This window comes from Malaclemys terrapin, chromosome 10, assembly GCF_027887155.1.
Source record: "Malaclemys terrapin pileata isolate rMalTer1 chromosome 10, rMalTer1.hap1, whole genome shotgun sequence".
NCBI classification, from domain to species: domain Eukaryota; kingdom Metazoa; phylum Chordata; order Testudines; family Emydidae; genus Malaclemys; species Malaclemys terrapin.
Genome location: NC_071514.1, coordinates 42,176,528 through 42,196,794, shown reverse-complemented (window position 1 = coordinate 42,196,794; position 20,267 = coordinate 42,176,528). Strand labels below are relative to the sequence as shown.

Here is a 20,267-nt window from a genome sequence, read left to right as displayed (position 1 = left end):
TGGGAGGGGCTCCCCAGGAGCGGGGGGGGGAGGGGGCTGGCTCACTCTGAGTGGCAGTTTGTGTGTGGCCAGCAGGAGGCGCTGCAAGCCAGGCGAGGAGCAAGGGCTCCTTTTCAGCTGCCTGCCAGCTGCTGCAGCATCAGATTTCAGCCCGGGGACAGGAGGGCGGGGGCTGTCAGGCGGAGGGGAGTTTGGAGCGGAGCGGAGCTGAGTCATAGAGCTGAGCCAGCCGACCTGCAAACGTGGCTGGGCTGTACTGAGCGTCTGGCTGGGGCGGTTGGGGCAGCGCGGTGCGGGCAGGAGGAGCTTCTCCAGCCTGCTGTGCCAGGGCCAGCCAAGCCCTCCGGGGAGACTAGCAGCTGCTCCCCCATAGCCATGTGGGTGCCCCCCTCACAGGCAGCCAGCCCCAGCTCCTCGCTGCCTTCCCTCCTTGTGCCTTGAATCGCACCCGCCAGCTCAGGATCTGGGATCCAGGATCAGAGACAACAACCCTGGGGGGTCCAGAGGGGTGCTGGTGAGAGAGGGGGCAGGAAGCCCCCCCCAGCTGTGCTGGAACCCCACTGGGGCGCTGGCCAGGGGGAGCTTGGCAGAACCAGGTTAACCCTTTGAGGGCTGGCACACTGACTGCAGAAGAATCAGCGTCCCTGTCGTTGAGGGGCCATCGCCTCTCTCTGCCTGTCGCTGACCCCTGCTCCCCTCTGCAGCTGCAATGAATCCGATGCAGAAGCTGCTGCAGCTGCCGGCCAGCGCGGTGAACCTGGTGAGGTTCCAGCAGGGAATGGCAGGTGAAGAGGCCAAGAGCCCGGTGCTGACACCTGACGGAGGGCAGCAGGTCTGGTACAACGCTATGCAGGCCGACGAGCTCCGTCTGCTCAAGTCGCCAGAGCAGGTGGCTGCCCCAGAGAACAGCACCAGTGGCAGCCAGACACAGCCACTACGGTAGGGCCACTGGTGGGAAGGGGGGCTCTTCGCTTCCTTCTGACCAGCCTGGCTTGTGAGTTTGGGAGGCAGGGAAGGGATGAGAGTGCTTGGAGGACACAGAACCATCTGTCGCGGAGTATTGGGGGACTCAGGGCCCTGCACCCCCGGCTTCCTGCGATTCACCATGACTCTCAGCCAGCCAGTAAAGCAGAAGGTTTATTTGGATGACAGGAATACAGTCCAAGATAGGTCTTGCAGGCACAGACAACAGGGCCCCCCCCTCAGTTAGGTCCAGCTTGGGGTCCCAGGGCATCCCAGCCCACCCCCCTTTGGGGGGTCAGAGCCATCTCTGCCTCCCAGCCATCTCTCCAGCCTGCTTCCAGCACTCTCCCTTCAGCGACCCCTCCCACAGCCTTTGTTCAGTTTCCCGGCCCCGGAGTCACCTGGCCTCCAACCCCTTCCTGGGTTCTCATGTTACAAGCTCAGGTATGTTCCCTCGGGCAGACTCCCATCCCCCGATGCAGACCATCCTAGTCACACTCCCCTGTCAGCATTCACACACCCCAGCAAGAACAGTCCCAGTTCGTCACATCTCTCCCCCCTTCGAGACCGAACTGAGCGGGGTCACTTTAGCCAGTGACCTGGGGAAGTTCGAACCTACCCCCGTTCCCATGGATGCCCCCGCATCCCTCCCATTCCTTGGTGGGAATTACACCAGGCCCCTCCAGTTTCACGCCCCCCCTTGGGTTGGGGGTGCTTGATGGCACTTGCAGTTCGCATGTGGGAAGGTTTATGCGGCCTGTGCCCTTTTTCCACCCCCATACCTCTGGGGTTCCAACTGGGCTGTGGTCTTCTCCCAGCGCTCCAGTCTGGAGGTCTGTGCTTTGGGCTCTCTTGGTTTAGAGCCGCCCTTTTAACCTTGGCCACCCTCCGGAAAGGATCCTTTATGCTGGGCAAGGGTCCTAAAGCTGTTTTCCCCTTGTCCCAGGCCTTCCTCCCCCTCTGACAGGGGTCACAGGATCCGCAGTACTGTCGGACAGTAACAAAGACCCCAGGCCAGTAAAAGCTCCGTAGCAGCCTCTGCTGGGTACGCCAGGTTCCCTGGTGCCCTGAGAGGGGAATGTCATGGGCCCGGCACAGCAGCTGGCGGCGATACTTCTGGGGTACCACCAGCTGCCTCCTGATCCCCCCCTGACTCCATTTTCCCTGGGGGAGCCCATTCTCGGTACAGGAACCCCTTCTCCCACAGGAACCTTTTCCAGCCACCTCGTCCCATGGTCTGTACCGCATTGAGGTCGGCCAGGTCCCTTATCTTCCGCAAGGAGGGATCTCTCTGCAACTCGGCCTGGAACTCAGCCGCTGGGACAGGGATGGCCACCTGCTCTTTCTCGCCCGCTGGATCTGAAGCTGCAGCCTCTCTGAGCCGTGTCCCTGGGCGTTCCCTCCCCACCAGGTTAGGGTCCTGCGCCTCAGGCAAGGCACCCCCCCCAAGGCCAGGGCGCAGTGCCCCTCGCCGGCTCTGACTGCGGGTCACAACCAGTGCCTTTTGGGGGTTGCTTGGCCAGTTCTCCAGGTCCCCCCCCATCAATACCTCAGTGGGCAAATGCGGGTGTACCCCCACATCCTTGGGGCCCTCCTTGGCCCCCCACTTCAGGTGTACCCTTGCCACGGGCACTTTGACTGGTGTTCCGCCCACCCCCGTCAGGGTCAGGTAGGTGTTGGGCACCACCTGATCTGGGGCCACCACCTCGGGCCGGGCCAGCGTCACCTCTGCGCCCGTATCCCAGTATCCATTGACCTTCCTCCCATCCACCTCCAGGGGAACAAGGTACTCTCTCCGGAGGGACAGCCCCGCGCCCACCGTATAAACCAAAAACCCTGAGTCTGGAGTATCCAGCCCCCTAGAGGAGCTGGCCTGGGGCCCTTCTCTCTCTTGAGCAGTTGATAAGCTGCCAGCCCCTCTTGCGTGAGAAGCCTGCCCCTCGTCCGTCTGGGCCTCTACCAAGTTAACCCTGTGCGGGTTCGGTCTGCTCAGTCTGTCCTTGAGCTTGGGGCACTGGGCCCGAACGTGGCCTCTTCATGTCCTGTGGGTCCCCTCGAGCCGGTCGGTTGTCCCCGACGCTGGGCATTCCCCGTGGGAGGGGATTCCCCATATTCCCCCTTTGGGAGGTCCCAGGGTAACTCTCTCTGCATCGCGGCGGGCCTGTTCCTTTGGGGCTCCTCCCTGCCACCCCCTGACCGGCTCTTTACAAACTCATCAGCCAGCTGCCCTGCGTGTCGCGGGTTCTCTGGCTTTCGGTCCACCAACCACAGCCTTAGGTCGGATGGGCACCGCTCATACAGCTGCTCCAGTACCAGCAGTTTAATCAGGTCCTCCTTCGTCTGGGCCCCATCAGCCCACTTGCTGGCGTATCTTTCCATGCGGACGGCTAGTTGCAGATAGGAGATCTCAGGGGTTTTATCCTGACTCCGGAACCTTTCCCGATACATCTCAGGAGTCAGCCCAAACTCCCGTAGCAGGGCCTTTTTGAATAGTTCGTAGTCCCCTTTCTCTGCCTCTCCCAGTTGGCGGTACAATGCCACGGCTTTGGGGTCCAGTAAGGGGGTAAGGACCCGGAGTCTGTCCGCGGGATCAACCTGGTGCAGCTCGCAGGCCGTCTCAAAGGCCTCCAGGAAGTCATCCATGTCCTCCCCCTCCTTGCGTGGGGCCAGGATGCACTTATCAAAGCTCCGTGCAGTCCTGGGTCCCCCCTCACTCACCGCAGCCGGGGGTTCGCTGCCCTTCAATCTCGCCAGTTCCAGGTCATGCTGACGCTGTCTCTCATTCTCCTCCCGTTCATGCTGATGCTGTCTCTCTTCATGCTGTCTCTGTCTCTCTTTCTCCTCCCGTTCATGCTGTCTCTGTTGTTCACGATCCTCCAGCTCTCTCAGTTTTAGCTCTTTCTCCCATTCCAGCCAATTCCGCTCCACGGATGCCGAACGTCGCCGGGAGGATCCTCTGCTGGCCGGCGAGCTTCGCCAGGAGGGTCCCCTGCTGGCCGGGGGGGCCACGGCGCCTTCGGTATTTGCTGGGCTCCTCCCCACCCTTCCCCTAGGCATAGGAAGGAGGGGTCTCGGGAAGCCCTCAGCAGCCGGCTGACCACTCCCAGCTGGGACAGACACTGGTGCCTGCGCTGCATTTGCCAGGCTGCTTCCCTGAGACACAGGGATCAGTTCATTCGCGCGATCTTCCGCCTCCAGCCGGGCAATGAGCTGTTCTTTGGTGAGCCTCCCAATGCACAGCCCCCTCTGCTTGCACAGCTCCACCAGGTCGCTCTTAAGCCGCTTGGCATACATCTTCCTGCTGGCCACTCACCGGCCTGTGTGCTCACAGCTCCCCACAGTTCCCAGGGGGACCCCTAGTGTGCCAGCCCTTCTCGAGGTCACCACCTCTCTGCCAGGGTCGAGCTGCAGACTCCTCCGCCCCTGGGACCACTCGCTGCGATCCCCCCGGGGGACCCTGTTACTGCAAAAGTCCTTCTCGCTGGTCACACACTCCCAGGGGTAATAACCGTCTCTCTCTCACTCTCCAGCACGCCTGGTCCCCGTCAATCCCCCTTCGTTTTACTGCTCCCCAGTCACTTACTGCAGGAAGCGCCGTCCACGGGGTGCAGTAGATCCCACCGCTGCCACCAGTTGTCGTGGAGTATTGGGGGACTCAGGGCCCTGCACCCCCGGCTTCCTGCGATTCACCATGACTCTCAGCCAGCCAGTAAAGCAGAAGGTTTATTTGGATGACAGGAATACAGTCCAAGATAGGTCTTGCAGGCACAGACAACAGGGCCCCCCCTCAGTTAGGTCCAGCTTGGGGTCCCAGGGCATCCCAGCCCACCCCCCTTTGGGGGGTCAGAGCCATCTCTGCCTCCCAGCCATCTCTCCAGCCTGCTTCCAGCACTCTCCCTTCAGCGACCCCTCCCACAGCCTTTGTTCAGTTTCCCGGCCCCGGAGTCACCTGGCCTCCAACCCCTTCCTGGGTTCTCATGTTACAAGCTCAGGTATGTTCCCTCGGGCAGACTCCCATCCCCCGATGCAGACCATCCTAGTCACACTCCCCTGTCAGCATTCACACACCCCAGCAAGAACAGTCCCAGTTCGTCACACCATCCTCCCCTTAGGAATAAAATGCTAGCAACCTGGTCCTCTTAAGATCTCAACTGAATTGTGGCAATAGTGGGATGACATGGGAGGAGCCTCTTCCCAGAGAGACTCTGCCCCCGGGCTCCCCATTGTCAAACTGGGAGTGGGTTTCCTGCTCCCACAAATCCCTGATCTGCACTGAAAGGGAGGGAGAAGGGGAGTGGGTTCTTCACAACACTGCCCCCATCACACACCCAATCAGAGTGATATTAGGAGAGCTCTAGCCCCTTGGTCTGCCCTTCAAACCTCCGCCCTACCTAACTCTTCCACCATACCCAGCTTGGCCCATGGGGGATCTGGCCCTACCAGTCTGTAACAGGAATTGCTGAGTGTGTGTCTGGGACAGAGTCTCTCTGGGACACAAGGGCCTGCATTCCAGTCAATGCCAAGCATGCTTCAGGTGGCACTTGCTGGGTGATGGGGGCATGGGAAGGAGTCACAAGGGGCTGCAGGGGGGCATATGTCTACCTATGAGGGGATCTTGGGATGCTGGGGTGACAGACAAGGGTACAGCTTTAATAACAGCCAGTAAAGCATCTCTGAGTCTTGAGGGCCGAGTGCCACCCTGCTGTGTCCATGGAGCTGTCCAAAGGGCCCATCTCTTTGAGGGTGCAGGTGAAGCTGGCCCAGTGAAATCTGTTTTCTGTGTCTCCCTTCGTCCAGTCCTGACCTTGCGTCCTCCGGGCCCACTTGCCCTCCCCCCGCCCTGGGCGGCCCTGCAGGGCCACTCCGTGTCAGTTGAGTGCCAACCCTGCTGCACCTTGTGTGCCTGCTGTTCCTGAAGTGGTGCCCTCCCCTGTGAGTCCTTCTCCCACCTGGGTCTGGACAAGTCTCCCTGTGCTCTGGGGGCTTGTCTCAGCCCCACCTGCAGATCTAATTGTTCCATTCCCATCCTTAATACCTCTGGTCCTGCCCCTCTGGGAGCTGGGTGCTCCTCCTCTACCAAGCACCATGGCAAGGGCTCCTGTGTTGCTTCATGGGCCTTCCCTGTCCATGCTGCGGTGCTGCATTTTGGACAAGCTAGTATCTGTGGTGTGTTTATGGTTAATGCCCCCCTCCCAGTTTGGGGGGAGGTGCAGCCTAGCTAGAAGTTGTGACTTCTCGTCCCCCCCCTTCCAGCCCCAGCCCACCCTCCTCACGCTTAGCTCTGACTCAGCCCAGTCCTGCTCTGCAAGTCTTGAGGCTCGAACCTCAGAACACACTGGCAGAGTTCGCTCCGGCTCGGTGGCATCTGCCCTTGAATTGGAGATGTACTATTCCCTGGAAACTCTGGGGCTGCTTTTGGAAATGGCTTGGACTGTTTTGTCCCCATGTCACGTCTATGCCTTTAGGGAGCCTCAGGTGTGCTAACAAAGAGGCTGATCCCTTATAGGAAAGCCCCAGAGAATTGAATCGAGGGTTATACACTATCTATAGGGTTTTGTTTGAAAGCACCCTATAGAATGGAATATATAATTCTATCCCTGCTACAGAAGTCTATGGAAAGGACACTATCAAACGCTGTGACCAGATTCTCAGCTGATGGTAATTATTGGATCCAGTGGTGCTCCACTGATTTACCCCAGCTGAGGCGCTGGCTGGTTTTTGTCCCTATTAAATCCCTGATTGGGGATGTGCGCATGGAGTTTCCAGTGACTCACAGGGAGCTCCCTGTGTGATGAGCTCAGACCCCGGAGTCCCCCCCGCCAGGCATTTGGGAGTTCCTGCCCTCGGGGTCACATTGCCCCAGGTGGAATTGAAAAAGAGACACAGGTGCTGGGTCAGTTCCTATTGATCGCCAGGCCAGGGACAGCCCAGGGAGCTGCAGGGTGGGCAGCCCGTACGCTAACCCATGCTGATGTGTCCCTGCCCAGCTGGGGATGGGGAGGCTCTGTCTCTAATTGGCAACAGAGGCCTTAGTGTCCATTACGGAGAGCTCCTGCCCACTGTGCTTAGACCCCCAATATCCAGGTTGGGGGGGGACAGGCCCAGGGGCATCCAGCTGGGGGCAGTAGGGGGATGTTCAGAAGGGATTTCATGTTGCAGATGCTGGGGTCCAGCTGAGGTCCAACAAACTCAGCCCATAAGGGACTCACTTTCCTCCTGGCCCCAGAGGCTGCTGGGAGGAAGGCACCTTGCCACCCTCCTCTCCCTTCCCCCCACCCCGTGTGTAACCCCAGCTGCCCAGGGCCTGTGAATGGAATAGGCATAAGAGAAGCCTAGCATTGAGGTTGCCATGGTGCTGTCAGTGGATTCCTGACGGGATGAATATTTCACAGGTGGCTGCGGGTTAGGTTCCCTGACCGAGGCGGGCAGCTCTGCAGCCTCCTGGGCCCTGCTCCTGTGGGCAGAGTCTGCAAGGGGGCTAGATCTCCCTGCCCACCTCTTCCTGGGCCCCTCAGCCCCTGTGGCTCATGCTAAGCTGCCCCCTGCCCAGCTGTGCCAGGTTCTGCAGCGTGATGGTGGGGGCAGGGTGTGGGAGGTCTGCCCCACTGTCGGATGCAGAGCTGGGGCTGAGGGGAAATGGGACTGGGGGCCCCTGGCTACTGGAGTTCAGGGAGAAGGGACAGGTTTGGGGAGGGGGGCTGGCCTTGTGCTTGGCACAGGCCTGGGCAGTTCTGACCCTTATTCACCGTGTAGCCTTGGACAGTGCCCCTCCCCCCCGCCTTAGCACACCCAGGTGGGGAACAGGCACCTCACCATGGGCAGCAAGACACTGCTGAGCTCCAGTAAGTGCCCTGTGCATCCCCCTGCCCCCCACAACCAAATGATCAACCAAGGCCTCGCCTCCCCTCCCCCACCACAGCTGGGCCCTGTGCAGAGCCAGAGGTTACAACCAGGAGCCTCTCTGGTTTCCTGGGGTCTCCGGTTTCGTTGCAGACTGAATACATTAACAGAGCTGCGGGGCTGGCTTCCCCCTCCCCCCATTCCTCTCCCTGTGGGGTTGGCTCCTGGCCAGCCCGCTCCCCTGGCCTGGGCCCAACTCTCTGGGAGCTGAGGAGGTGGGGGGCACTGAAATTCAGCCACCTCATTGATTCCCATGTGAGACTTGGTACTTGGGCCCTGAGTTCAGTGCTGAACTTCGGGGTTCAAAACTGGACCCCCGAGCGAAGTTCCTGGGGGACAAGGGATGACAATCAAATCGAGACCCAGGGAATGGCTGTGCAGAGACACTGTAAAACCAAGCAAACATGGTCTATGCAGGAATAAGTTGCTCAGACATCCCTGGGAGTTTGTGCAATGCTTTATTTGCCTAATTTAATCACACTTACAACACCAGCCTGGTGTTTATTTCTGACAAGTGGGTAGCGGGGTGGGGGAGACAACTTGCTGCCATTTCCCTGGTATGGCTCCTGTGCTGAGTTATCTGAGTGCCTTACTGATCTCTACAGACTAGGGTAAAGGGCTCAAATGTGTCATAAGCCCCACTCTGCTAATAGCAAAGGAAGATTCTCCTCTAGCTCTGGCACTGGGCTTTGAAATCAACAGAAGGTAGGAGCCTAAATACCTTTGAGGATCTGGGCTTAGGAGCCTGTGTGTTTGGAGCAGGGGGCTTGAAGCTGTGTGACCAGGGCCATGATGAAAGTCCCATAGGATTAGAGCCCATCTGTGGCTGTATGTCAGGTGAGTCCTTGTTGCACTTGACCCATAGCACCTGTTGCTCTGTGCCTAGAGCATAATAGGGTTATAAAGAATAGCCAGCATGGATTTGTCAAGAATAAATCATGCCAAAACAACCTAATTTCCTTCTTTAACATGGTTACTGGTCTAGTGGGTGGGGGAAGCAGTAGATGCAATATATTTTGATTTTAGCAAGGTTTTTGATACATGACATTCTCATAAACAAATTAGGGAAAAGTGGTCTAGGTGAAGTTACTGTCAGGTGGGTTCAGAACTGGTTGAAAGACCTTATTCAACGACTGGTTATCAATGGTTCACTGTCAAACTTGGGGGGTGTATCAGGTCTGTACTAGTCAATATTTTCATTAATGACTTGGATAATAGAGTGGGGAGTATGCTTATAAAACTTGCAGATGACACCAAGCTGGGAGGGGTTGCAAGCACTTTGGTGAGCAGGATTAGAATTCAAAATGGCCTTGATAAATTGGAGGATTGGTCTGAAATCAACAAGATGAAATTCAATAAAGACAAGTGTAGAGAACTACACATAGGAAAGAAAAATCAAATGCACAACCATAAAATGAGAAATAACTGACTAGGTAGCAGTACTGCTGGAAAGGATCTGGGGGTTATAGTGGATCACAAATTAAATAGGAGTCAACAATGTGATGCAGTGGTGAAAAAGGCTAATGGTATTCTGTGGTGTACTAACAGCAATGTTGTATGTAAGACACAGGAGATAATTGTCTTGCTCTACTCAGCGCTGGTGAGGCCTCAGCTGGAGTATTTTGTCCAATTCTGGGCCCTACATTTTAAGGAAGTTTTGGACTAATTGGAGAAAGTCCAGAGGAGAGTAATCAAAATAATAACAAGTTTAGAAAACCTGACCTATGAAGAAAGGTTAAAAAAACTGGGTATGTTTAGTCTTGAGAAAAAGACTGAGGGGGACCTGATACCAGTCTTCCAATATGTTAAGGGCTGTTATAAGGAGAACGATGATCAATTCTTCTTCATGTCCACTGAATGTAGGCCAAGAAGTAATGGGCATAATCTGCAGCAGAGGAGATTTAGCTTAGATATTAGGAAAAGCTTTCTAACTTTAAGGATAGTTAAATACCAGAACAGGCTTCCAAGAAAGGTGTGGAATCCCCGTCATTAAAGGTTTTTAAGAACAGGTTGGACAAACACCTATCAGGGATGATCTAGGTTTACCTGGTTCAGCCACAGAGCAGGGGCTGGACTTGATGCCCTCTCGAGGTCCCTTCCAGCCCCACATTTCTATGATTGTATGTTCTGAGTGATGGGAGCCCGTTGTATCCTGACTGGAGCAAGCGGTCATTACGACTGAACTGGATTCTTTAGCCAAATTAACATGCAAACTATAACCTGCTCTGTCAGCCTGTTGCTTTCCTGGCTCTGCCCCTCTCCTCTCCTGATTGTTTCCAGACATGTATTGCATCTACTCACTGCTGCTCTAGTCACAGATTATAAGGCCAGAAGAAACCATTGTGATCATCTTATCTGACCCCCTGTACAATACAGGCCATAAGGCTTCCCTGTATTACTCCCTGCTTCAAGTACTGTAGCTGTGCTTGAACTAGAGCAGATCTTTTTTAGAAAGACATCCAGTCTTGATTTAAAAATTACCAGTGATGGAGTATCCACCATGGCCCTTGGTAAATTGTTCTAACAGTTTTCAGAGTAGCAGCCGTGTTAGTCTGTATCCGCAAAAAGAACAGGAGTACTTGTGGCACCTTAGAGACTAACAAATTTATTAGAGCATAAGCTTTCGTGGACTACAGCCCACTTCTTCGGATGCATATAGAATGGAACATATATTGAGGAGATATATATACACACATACAGAGAGCATGAACAGGTGGGAGTTGTCTTACCAACTCTGAGAGGCCAATTAAGTAAGAGACAAAAAACTTTTGAAGTGATAATCAAGCTAGCCCAGTACAGACAGGTTGATAAGAAGTGTGAGAATACTTACAAGGGGAGATAGATTCAATGTTTGTAATGGCTCAGCCATTCCCAGTTCTTATTCAATCCTTTGTTGATTGTGTCTAGTTTGCATATCAATTCCAGCTCAGCAGTCTCTCGTTGGAGTCTGTTTTTGAAGTTTTTCTGTTGTAATATAGCCACCCGCAGGTCTGTCACTGAATGACCAGACAGGTTAAAGTGTTCTCCCACTGGTTTTTGAGTATTATGATTCCTGATGTCAGATTTGTGTCCATTAATTCTTTTGCGTAGAGACTGTCCGGTTTGGCCAATGTACATGGCAGAGGGGCATTGCTGGCACATGATGGCATATATCACATTGGTAGATGTGCAGGTGAACGAGCCCCTGATGGTATGGCTGATGTGATTAGGTCCTATGATGATGTCACTTGAATAGATATGTGGACAGAGTTGGCATCGGGGTTTGTTACAAGGATAGGTTCCTGGGTTAGTGGTTTTGTTCAGTGATGTGTGGTTGCTGGTGAGTATTTGCTTTAGGTTGGGGGGTTGTCTGTAAGCGAGGACAGGTCTGTCTCCCAAGATCTGTGAGAGTAAAGGATCATCTTTCAGGATAGGTTGTAGATCTCTGATGATGCGCTGGAGAGGTTTTAGTTGGGGGCTGAAGGTGACAGCTAGTGGTGTTCTGTTATTTTCTTTGCTTATGCTCTAATAAATTTGTTAGTCTCTAAGGTGCCACAAGTACTCCTGTTCTTTTTGTTCTAACAGTTAATTACCTCATTGTTAAAAATTCACACCCTAAGCTTGGGGCAGAGGTAGATATGCTGGAGAGTAGTGATAGGGTCCAGAGTGACCTAGACAAATTGGAGGATTGAGCCAAAAGAAATCTGATGAGGTTCAACAAGGACAAGTGCAGAGTCCTACACTTAGGAAGGAAGAATCCGATGCGCCGCTACAAGCTGGGGACTGACTGGCTAAGCAGTAGTTCTGCAGAAAAGGACCTGAGGAGTACAGTGGACGAGAAGCTGGATATGAGTCAGCAGTGTGCCCTCTTTGCCAAGAAGGCCAACGGAATATTGGGCTGTATTAGTAGGAGCATTGCCAGCAGATCGAGGGAAGTGATTATTCCCCTCTATTCGACACTGGTGAGGCCATACCTGGAGTATTATGTCCAGTTTTGGTCCCCCCGCTACAGAAGGGATGTGGACAAATTGGAGAGAGTCCAGTGGAGGGCAACGAAAATGATTAGGGGGCTGGGGCACATGACTTACGAGGAGAGGCTGAGTGAACTGGGGTTATTTAGCCTTCAGAAGAGAAGAGCGTGGGGGGATTTGATAGCAGCCTTCAACTACCTGAAGGGGGGGTTCCAACGAGGATGGAACTCGACTGTTCTCAGTGGTGGCAGATGACAGAACAAGGAGCTATGGTCTCAAGTTGCAGTGGGGGAGGTCTAGGTTGGATATTAGGAAACACTATTTCACTAGGAGGGTGGTGAAGCACTGAAATGGGTTACCTAGAGAGGTGGTGGAATCTACATCCTTCGAGGTTTTTAAGGCCCAGCTTGACAAATCCCTGGCTGGGATGACTTAGTTGGGGTTGGTCCTGCTTTGAGCAGGGGGTTAGACTAGATGACCTCCTGAGGTCTCTTCCAACCTTAATATTCTGTGATTCTATTTCCCATCTGAATTTGTCTAGTTTCAACTTCCAGGCATTGGAACTTGTTATATCTTTGCTAGATCAAAGAGCTCGTTGTCAAATATTTGTTCCACGTGTAGGGCAAAGGAAGAGAAATGCTGCTTGAGAAATTACTAGAGTTTGATTTTTTTTAAAAATGTCTATTTTCTTTGTCTATTTTGACATGACGCTGACAATTTATGTTTTAATGGTTATAAAGCTTTAACTTTCTGAATCTTGACCTCTACTATCATTAAATAATTGTCTGACCCCCCCCCTCCCCCTATAATTTTCCACAAACCTGAACAATTAAATAGATAAAAAATGAAAAATATGCTTAAAAATGAACATCTATTTTATCCGTTGAAATTATAAAAATACAAATTGAATTGCGCCACTTTCAGACTGTGACCAACTCGGCCCTTCCCCTTCTCTTGCACAGCTCCTTGCGTCTCTCCCTGTGAGGCCTGGTCCATTAGCGCATGTCTCCTGCAGAGGAGAGGAGTGTGTGTAATTCGATTTCTCTTGTAGTGGCATGCCCTGGTTTGAATCAGGTCCATTGTGAGCAGTCCCTGCTGCTGGGAAGTGGCTCGGAAGGGCACCTCTCCGTGTCTATTTCCCCTCCTCGCTGTCCCGGGGTAGCCTCCTTGCTGTGGCCTTGGCAGTGGGGTTCCTGTTCTAGAACAGAGGAGGAGAGCTTTGGGTGCTGGCCTCCTTAAACCAGGTCCCAGGACTAACCCCCGTCAGGGCTCAGAGGCAGCTGGAAGGACAGATCAAGTCCCAGAGCTGGAGGGAAAGGGGTAGTGGAAACTGCTTACAGCTGTGAGCCTAAATACAGGAGAGGCAGGGGGATAGGAGACATTCCCTCTCCTTCCCTCCCCCCAATAATCCCACCACAAACTCGGCATCCACAGCACATGTAGCAGCTGCCATGCTCTGGGCTGGGCCGAGTCCCTGCTGTGACAGCCAGCGATCTGTATGTGGCATGGCCCTGCCCAGGATGAGCCAGGCACTGTGGCCCACTGCTCTGAGCTGGCCCCCTCTCTTTGCACAGCCAGACCTCACAAGCCGGTGCTGAGAGATAAAGTGGTGCTGTGTGCTGTACATGCTGCCTGTGCCTGGCCCCATGCCACAGGTGGGTGGGGTGCCAGCTGCAGGAAAGGTTTCCCTGGGCAGAGTTTATGGCTGCAGCGCTGAGGGAGTCTGAACCCAGCCATGTTTTCGGGGTACAGCGTGCGATCGGAATGGGGGTCGGCACTGGCAGGCTTCCATGGATCCTGGATCCAAGAGCAGGGCTGGCCCAGCTCTTTACCCTGGACAAGGGACTCCCCCTGGAGGATCTGGCCTGATCCTTCACCCCACCCAGGCTAAGGTTCGAAAGATCTCCTGACCTTGCTGTCTGTTAATTTCCTGGCTTCCTCAGGACAGGGAGTGGAACCCCAGCTCCCGCGAGGGCTAGAGCAGAACCCAGCAGGCTGGGTACTCTCTCTTCAACCACAGGGTGCGCAGATCAGCCTGCTGTACCCAGCGTCAGGAAGGGAGTGAATTGGCCTGCTAATGCACATTGTTGGTGTGGGGAGTTGACTTACCCCAGGCCTGAGTGCTCTGGGGGGCGAGGGGTGCTCATCCTACCAGCTGGCAAATGCAGTATTCCCGCTTCAGCTATCCAAAAGCCAGGAGTTTGGGCCCCAGAGATTTTAAAACCAGTGCATTTTGGGGTGGGGGGGAGTCTTCACCTTCTGGGTTCTGAGTCTTTCAGTTGCGCTCGGGTCACGTCCAGCTTTTCTGCACATCCAGGAGGGCTAGGAACAAAACCCTTTCTCTGAACGAAAGCTGAGATTGTCCCGTACTCACAGGAATCAGGCACTGGGGCTTTGACTCAAATACCAAATATCCTGAGTCAAACCGTGAGAGCTGACAGCCAGCGAATGGCTCTTTGGTGCCTTGGATCAGGGGAACCAGCCAGCAGGCATCCCCAGAATCTCCCCCTGCTGAGCCTTCGCAGTCTGACAGCTATCACTGGGGGGCCAGGACCTTGTGTCAGATATGGGGTGTTTCAGATATCCACCAGCTGCTGCTGGGATGTACTAGAAATGAGCCACCCAGAGCCTAGAGGTTCCAACAAAGCATCTGGCCTCTGGGGGGCCCGCCAACCCCCGTCCCTGGACAGGAACACTTTCCAGTTTGCCTGTTGTTAGATCCTCCTTGCTATTCCACTGGCACTCGGTCAGTTGATGGGCCAGAGACCCACAAAGCTTTGGAAGGTGGCAGCATGTCAGATCTGTGGCATGTATAGTCCATGCTGTGGGACAGGGGGCAGAGGGTATGGCCTGTCAGTCTACAAGCAGGGCATGGTCTGCTTTCTGTGGCTGTGCACATAAGAACATAAAAATGGCCATACTGGGTCAGACCAATGGTCCATCCAGCCCAGTGTCCTGTGTTCTGACAGTGGCCAGGTGCTCCAGAGAGAATGAACAGAACAGAGCAATCATCAAGTGATCCATCCCTTGTCGTCCAGTCCCAGCAACTGGCAGTCAGAGATTTTGGCTAATAGCTGTTGATGGATGTATCCCCCGATCAACTTATTTAATTCTTTTTTGAACCTGGTTATAGTTTTAGCCTTCACAACATCCCCTAGCAATAACCTCCACAGGCTGATTGTGAGTTGCATGAAGAAATACTTCCTTTTGTTTGTTTTAAACCTGCAGCCTGTTAATTTCATCTGTGTGATCCCTGGTTCTTGTGTTATGTGAAGGGGTAAATAACCTTTCCTTATTCACTTTCTCCAACCATTCATGATTTTATAGACCTCTATTGTATCCCCTTTTAGTCATCTCTTTTCCTAACTGAACAGTTCCAGTCTTTTTAATATCTCATCATATGGAAGTTGATCTAGACACCTAATCATTTCTGTTGCCCTTTTCTGAACCTTTTCCAATTCCAATATGGGGCTACGAGCACTGCACACAGTATTCAAGATGTGGGCATACCATGCATGTATATAGTGGCATTGTAATATTTTCTGTTTTATCATCTATCCCTTTCCTAATGGTTTCTAACATTCTGTTCACTTTTTTGACTGCCACTGCACCTTGAGGGGATGTTTTCAGAGAACTGTCCACAATGACTCCGAGATCTTTCTTGAGTGGTAACAGCTAATTTAGACCCCATCATTTTGTACGTCTAGGTGGGATTATGTTTTCCAATGTGCATTACTTTGCATTTATCTTCATTGAATTTCATCTGACATTTTGTTACCCAGTCACCCAGTTTTGTGCGATCCCTTTGTAATTCTTCACAGTCAGCTTTGGGTTTAACTATCTTGAGTAATTTTGTAGCATTTCCAGACTTTGCCACCTCACTGTTTACCCCTTTTTCCAGATCATTTATGAATATGTTGAACAGCACTGGTCCCAGTACAAATCCCTGGGGGACACCACTATTTACCTCTCTCCTTTCTGAAAACTGACTGTTTATTCCTACCCTTTGTTTCCTGTCTTTTAACTAGTTACTGGTCCAAGAGAACCTTCCCTCTTATCCCATGACAGCTTATTTTGCTTAAGAGCCTCAAAGGCTTTCTGAAAGTCCAAGGACACTATATCCCCTGGATCCCCCTTGTTCACATGTTTATTGACCCCCTCCAAGAATTCTAAGAGATTGGTGAGACACCATTTCCCTTTACAAAAGTTGTGTTGGCTCTTCTCCATCAAATTTTGTTTGTCTATGTGTCAGAATTATCAGACACATACATGCACCCAGCATTGGGGCACTAGGGAGGGCTACACCTCTGGTGATGGGGACTTCCTAGGGGGTCATTAACAGACTGGCTTTGCACAGTGATCACAATGTCACTTGGAATCATGTGGGGCAGCATCACACGCATCTGCAAAAAGAGACCATTTTCTCCTGGCAGTGTGCTAGAACCCAGGAGTCCTGGCTTCTATTGCCAGCTCTGGCCTTGGGTGTGTCACTGCCCTCTCTACCTCTGTTTCTCTGTCTGTGAAAGGTGGGTGATGTAGACCCCGCCCCGGGGACTCAGGAGAGTAAAAATAAATTGTCAAGCGCTTCGAGCTCCTCCGTTGGAAGGGGCCGGGCAGAGTGGTATCTGCTTCAGCTGCAGCATTGGGGGGAGGGGTTCCTGCTTCTCCAGGGTCCCCCAGAGAGCATGTGGCCTGAACTCCCTTGTAGGGCAGCAATTCAGCCTTAGTAGCACATGGCCATGGCTGCGGTTACTGGATCTCTGCTCAGTGCGGGGAGCCTTTGAGCGGTCAGCCTCATCAGCTGGTCCCCTCACCATGGAGTAGGCTGGGAGTGGGGGCAGTGGCTGTGTTCATGCTCACTTGTGGGCTGGTGTATGTGGCATACGCTCTGTCTGTGCATGGCTGAGAGCTGCCAAAACTTGTTATATCTGTGTCCGCTCGGCTGCTGACAAAGGTCCCTGTGACTTGCAGACACGATGACCTGAAGGAAATGCTGGATAGTAACAAGGACTCACTGAAGCTGGAGGCCATGAAGAGGATCGTGGCTGTGAGTGTCTCCCGCAGGGCGGGGTGGGAGTGAGACATGGCCTGAGTGCCAGGAGCTCCTGAGTTCCTGCCCCAGCAGTGACAGCGTCACTGTGCAACCTGAGCCAGTCGCTGCCCCGCTGTGCCTCAGTTTCCCCTCTGTGGAGTTTCCCTCCCCACTGTCATTTGTTCCCAAAGCTCATGTTTCAGGGCTTCACATAGCCACCTGCAGGGGTCAGAAAGGGTCTCTCCCCCACACATTGTATTCTGGGTATTGGAGGTTTTTTTGATCTCCTTCCTCTGAAACTTGAGGGACGGCTAGGGTTACCATATCTCATAAATAAAAAAAGAGGACCCTCCACGGGCCATGGCCCCGCCCATTTCCCCACCCCTAACCCCGCCCCAACTCCACCCCTTCCCCCACCCTAACTCCGCCCCCTCCTCCCTCCCACTCCCAGCCAGGGGGAAAGGGCTGCCCCAGTGCTACCAGCATCACGGTTTCCCAGGCAGCCCCCAGACCCTGCGCCCCCAGCCGGCGCTTCCCCAGCACAGCTGGAGCCCAGGAGGGGAAGCGCCCAGCCGGGGGCGCAGGGTCTGGAGGCTGCCCAGCAAACCGTGAAGCCGGTAGCACTCAGGCTTTGGGCAGCCCCTATGCCTCCGGACCCTGTGCCCCCAGCCGGGCACTTCCCCTCCGGGGCTCCGGCGGCTCTGCGTAACTTACACTGTATAAGTTACACAGAGCCAAAGAGGAGCAGAGCCTCCGCAGCTGGAGCCTCTGCTCCTCTTAGGCTCTGTTTAAGAGCCGGGCTGCCCCAGCGCTACCGGCTTTGGGCAGCCCCCGTGCCTCCGGACCCTGCGCCGCCGGAGCCCGGGAGGGGAAGTGCCCGGCTGGGGGCGCAGGGTCCGGAGGCAAGGGGGCTGCCCGAAGCCGGTAGCTCTCGGGCAGCCCGGTTCTTAAACAGAGCCTCCAGCGGCTGGGGCTCTGTGTAACTGACACTGGGTCAGTTACACAGAGCCCCGGCGGCTGGAGGCTCCAGCCGCCCCCGCTCTGTTTAAGAGCCGGGCTGCCCAAGCGCTACCGGCTTCGGGCAGCCCCCTTGCCTCCAGACCCTGCGCCCCCAGCCGGGCACTTCCCCTCCCGGGCTCCGGCGGCGCAGGGTCTCCAGGCACGGGGCTGCCCGAAGCCGGTAGCGTTCAGGCAGCCGGGCTCTTAAACAGAGCCGCCATTTTCCCGGACATGTTCCGCTTTTTGGCAATTCCCCCCGGACGGGGGTTTGACTGCCGAAAAGCCAGACATGTCCGGGAAAAAGAGGACGTATGGTAACCCTAGGGACGGCCAAGCTGCAGGGGGGACACTAGGCGGGGTGGGCCAGGCTCTGAGGTGGTATGAGCACAATCTCTCTCAGCTGCTTGGCTGCCTGGTTCTCACATGCTCAGGGTCTCACTGATCACCATATGGGGGGGTCAGGAAGGAATTTCCCCCCAGATTCGATTGGCAGGGACCTCGAGGGTTTCATCTTCCTCTGCAGCGTGTGGGTGCGGGTCACTTGCCAGGATTACCTGGGTGTATCTCATTAACCATTTCCCTGCCATTGAGGGGGCTTTGGGTACTGGTGCCCCTTGGTCGCTCCTGTTCTCTGCCTGTGGCACATACTATCTAGGTGCCTGTGGACTGTGATCCCTTGGTCTAATTTCGGAGGGTGAGTTTAGTGTGCCCGTGTGGGGTGGTGTATGTGTGAGACACAGGAAAGCAGACTGGAGGATCTGGTGGTCCCTTCTGGCCTTAAACCTTCGCCACATATGAATCATCATCCCCGTACCCAGATAGGGAGATTGAGGCACAGAGAGAAAAAACCTCCCTGAGATCACGCAGTGAGCCGATCTCAGAGCTAGGAATAGAACTTGGTCCTTCCTGGTTTCCAGTCCTGGGCTCGTTCCCCCGGACTGCGCTGCTCTGTTATCCCTCCCACCATGTTCTTAACCCCCCCACCCTCCAACTTTCTAGAGCTGGGCAGCAGCCAGCTCCTCTGGCTGTAGCCTGTTGGCTGTTCCCCATTGCTCTCTGCTAAAGGGGCTTGGAGTGGATCAGGTGTCTGGGCACTCATGCCCTCTAGTGGTGGGGGTCCTAGAGGGGGCTGTGAGGCCACATACTGCTGTTATTATCATGGGTATTGTGATGGAGCCTCAGAGCCCCAATCATGGATCGGGGCCCTAGTGTGCTCGGTGCTGTAAACATACACACACACACACCACAAGTTAGTGGGGTTCTGCTTTCTAGCCCAGGTGGTGGTGGCCCATGTGTCTGGCCCCACAGCTCCTGGGTTCTCCCCCCAGTGCTGCTGTATGTGTGCGGCATTCTGACAGCCTGGTGCTGGGCGCAGGCTGGGATGCCTGCAGATGTGTTGTCAGGTCACAGTCTCCTCTCTCACATCCCCAGATGATCGCCAGGGGGAAGAATGCGTCCGACCTCTTCCCAGCTGTCGTCAAAAACGTGGCTTGCAAGAACATTGAGGTGAGCATCTCCTTCGGGGTCACAACAAGCAACTTGCGAGCCAGCAGGGGGCAGCATTTGGGAGGGACGGTACCTGCCAGGGGGTTGCTTGCAGCTTGCCTGGGTCTGATCTGCACACATATGCCAGGGCAGGAAACTGCTCCCAAATAGGACACTCACTCCCTATGCTAAGTGGCAAGCTGGCTTTGAGGGGCCCCCGTAACACCCAGTGGGATCCTGCTGCCCTCTGCAGCAGCGATGGCCAGGTGGGGTTGCCTGGAGGGCTGTGGGGTTGTTGCACCCCGAGACTGGGCAGCAGGGTGGCCACGTGGAGAGAGATGGACGTGGGACGGCATCCCAGCCCAGGATTGCAGGAGGAACCAGAATCCAGCCCAGACCCGGCTGCAGCAAAGAGGATTCTGGGAGAAGCAGCTGTTGTGATGCACTCAGCTTGCTTAGCAGAACTTCCCTGTGACATCCCTCGTAGCCCACTCCTCTAAGCTCATGCCCTCCTGCCTCTGCCCCCCGCCTTGATACCTGGGGCCTCTAGATGTGGGAGCAATCACCCCTCTTCGCTGGCAGCCTGGCGTGGCAGTGGAGGAAGCAATGAGGGTGGGAAGCAGACGGGGTGGAGCGGGATTTGGAGCCTGGCTAACAGGGTTTGGTCTCTGCCCGTGTGTCTGGCAGGTGAAGAAGCTGGTGTATGTCTACTTGGTCCGCTATGCGGAAGAACAGCAGGACCTGGCCCTGCTCTCCATCTCCACCTTCCAGCGTGGACTAAAGGTCAGAGGTCACGGGCAGAGGGGGTGGGGACTGGAGTGTGGGCACCTCAGGGGCTGACGGTGGGCTGGGGGATGGTGCTGCCCCAAACCGAGGCAGGAGAGGACTGTCCCACCTGTTTTCCAGCAATGGCAGTAGATGCCTCTGCTGGTGCTCAC

The 20,267-nt window shown here is 54.7% G+C and overlaps 1 protein-coding gene across 7 annotated transcripts in view; it reads left to right on the top strand.

The window, feature by feature from the left end:
- Positions 1 to 20,267, top strand: part of AP3B2 (adaptor related protein complex 3 subunit beta 2) — a 68,475-nt gene that overhangs the window by 11,292 nt on the left and 36,916 nt on the right. For 4 of the 7 annotated variants that reach the window (XM_054042913.1, XM_054042911.1, XM_054042912.1 and 1 more), the window contains exons 2-4: positions 16,785 to 16,860; positions 19,276 to 19,350; positions 20,017 to 20,112. In XM_054042913.1, coding sequence (XP_053898888.1) covers positions 16,785 to 16,860; positions 19,276 to 19,350; positions 20,017 to 20,112 — 247 coding nt within the window. Of the gene's footprint in view, positions 1 to 357; positions 940 to 16,784; positions 16,861 to 19,275; positions 19,351 to 20,016; positions 20,113 to 20,267 lie in introns of those variants that run through there. The other 3 variants (XM_054042909.1, XM_054042908.1, XM_054042906.1) reach the window with 2 other exon arrangements.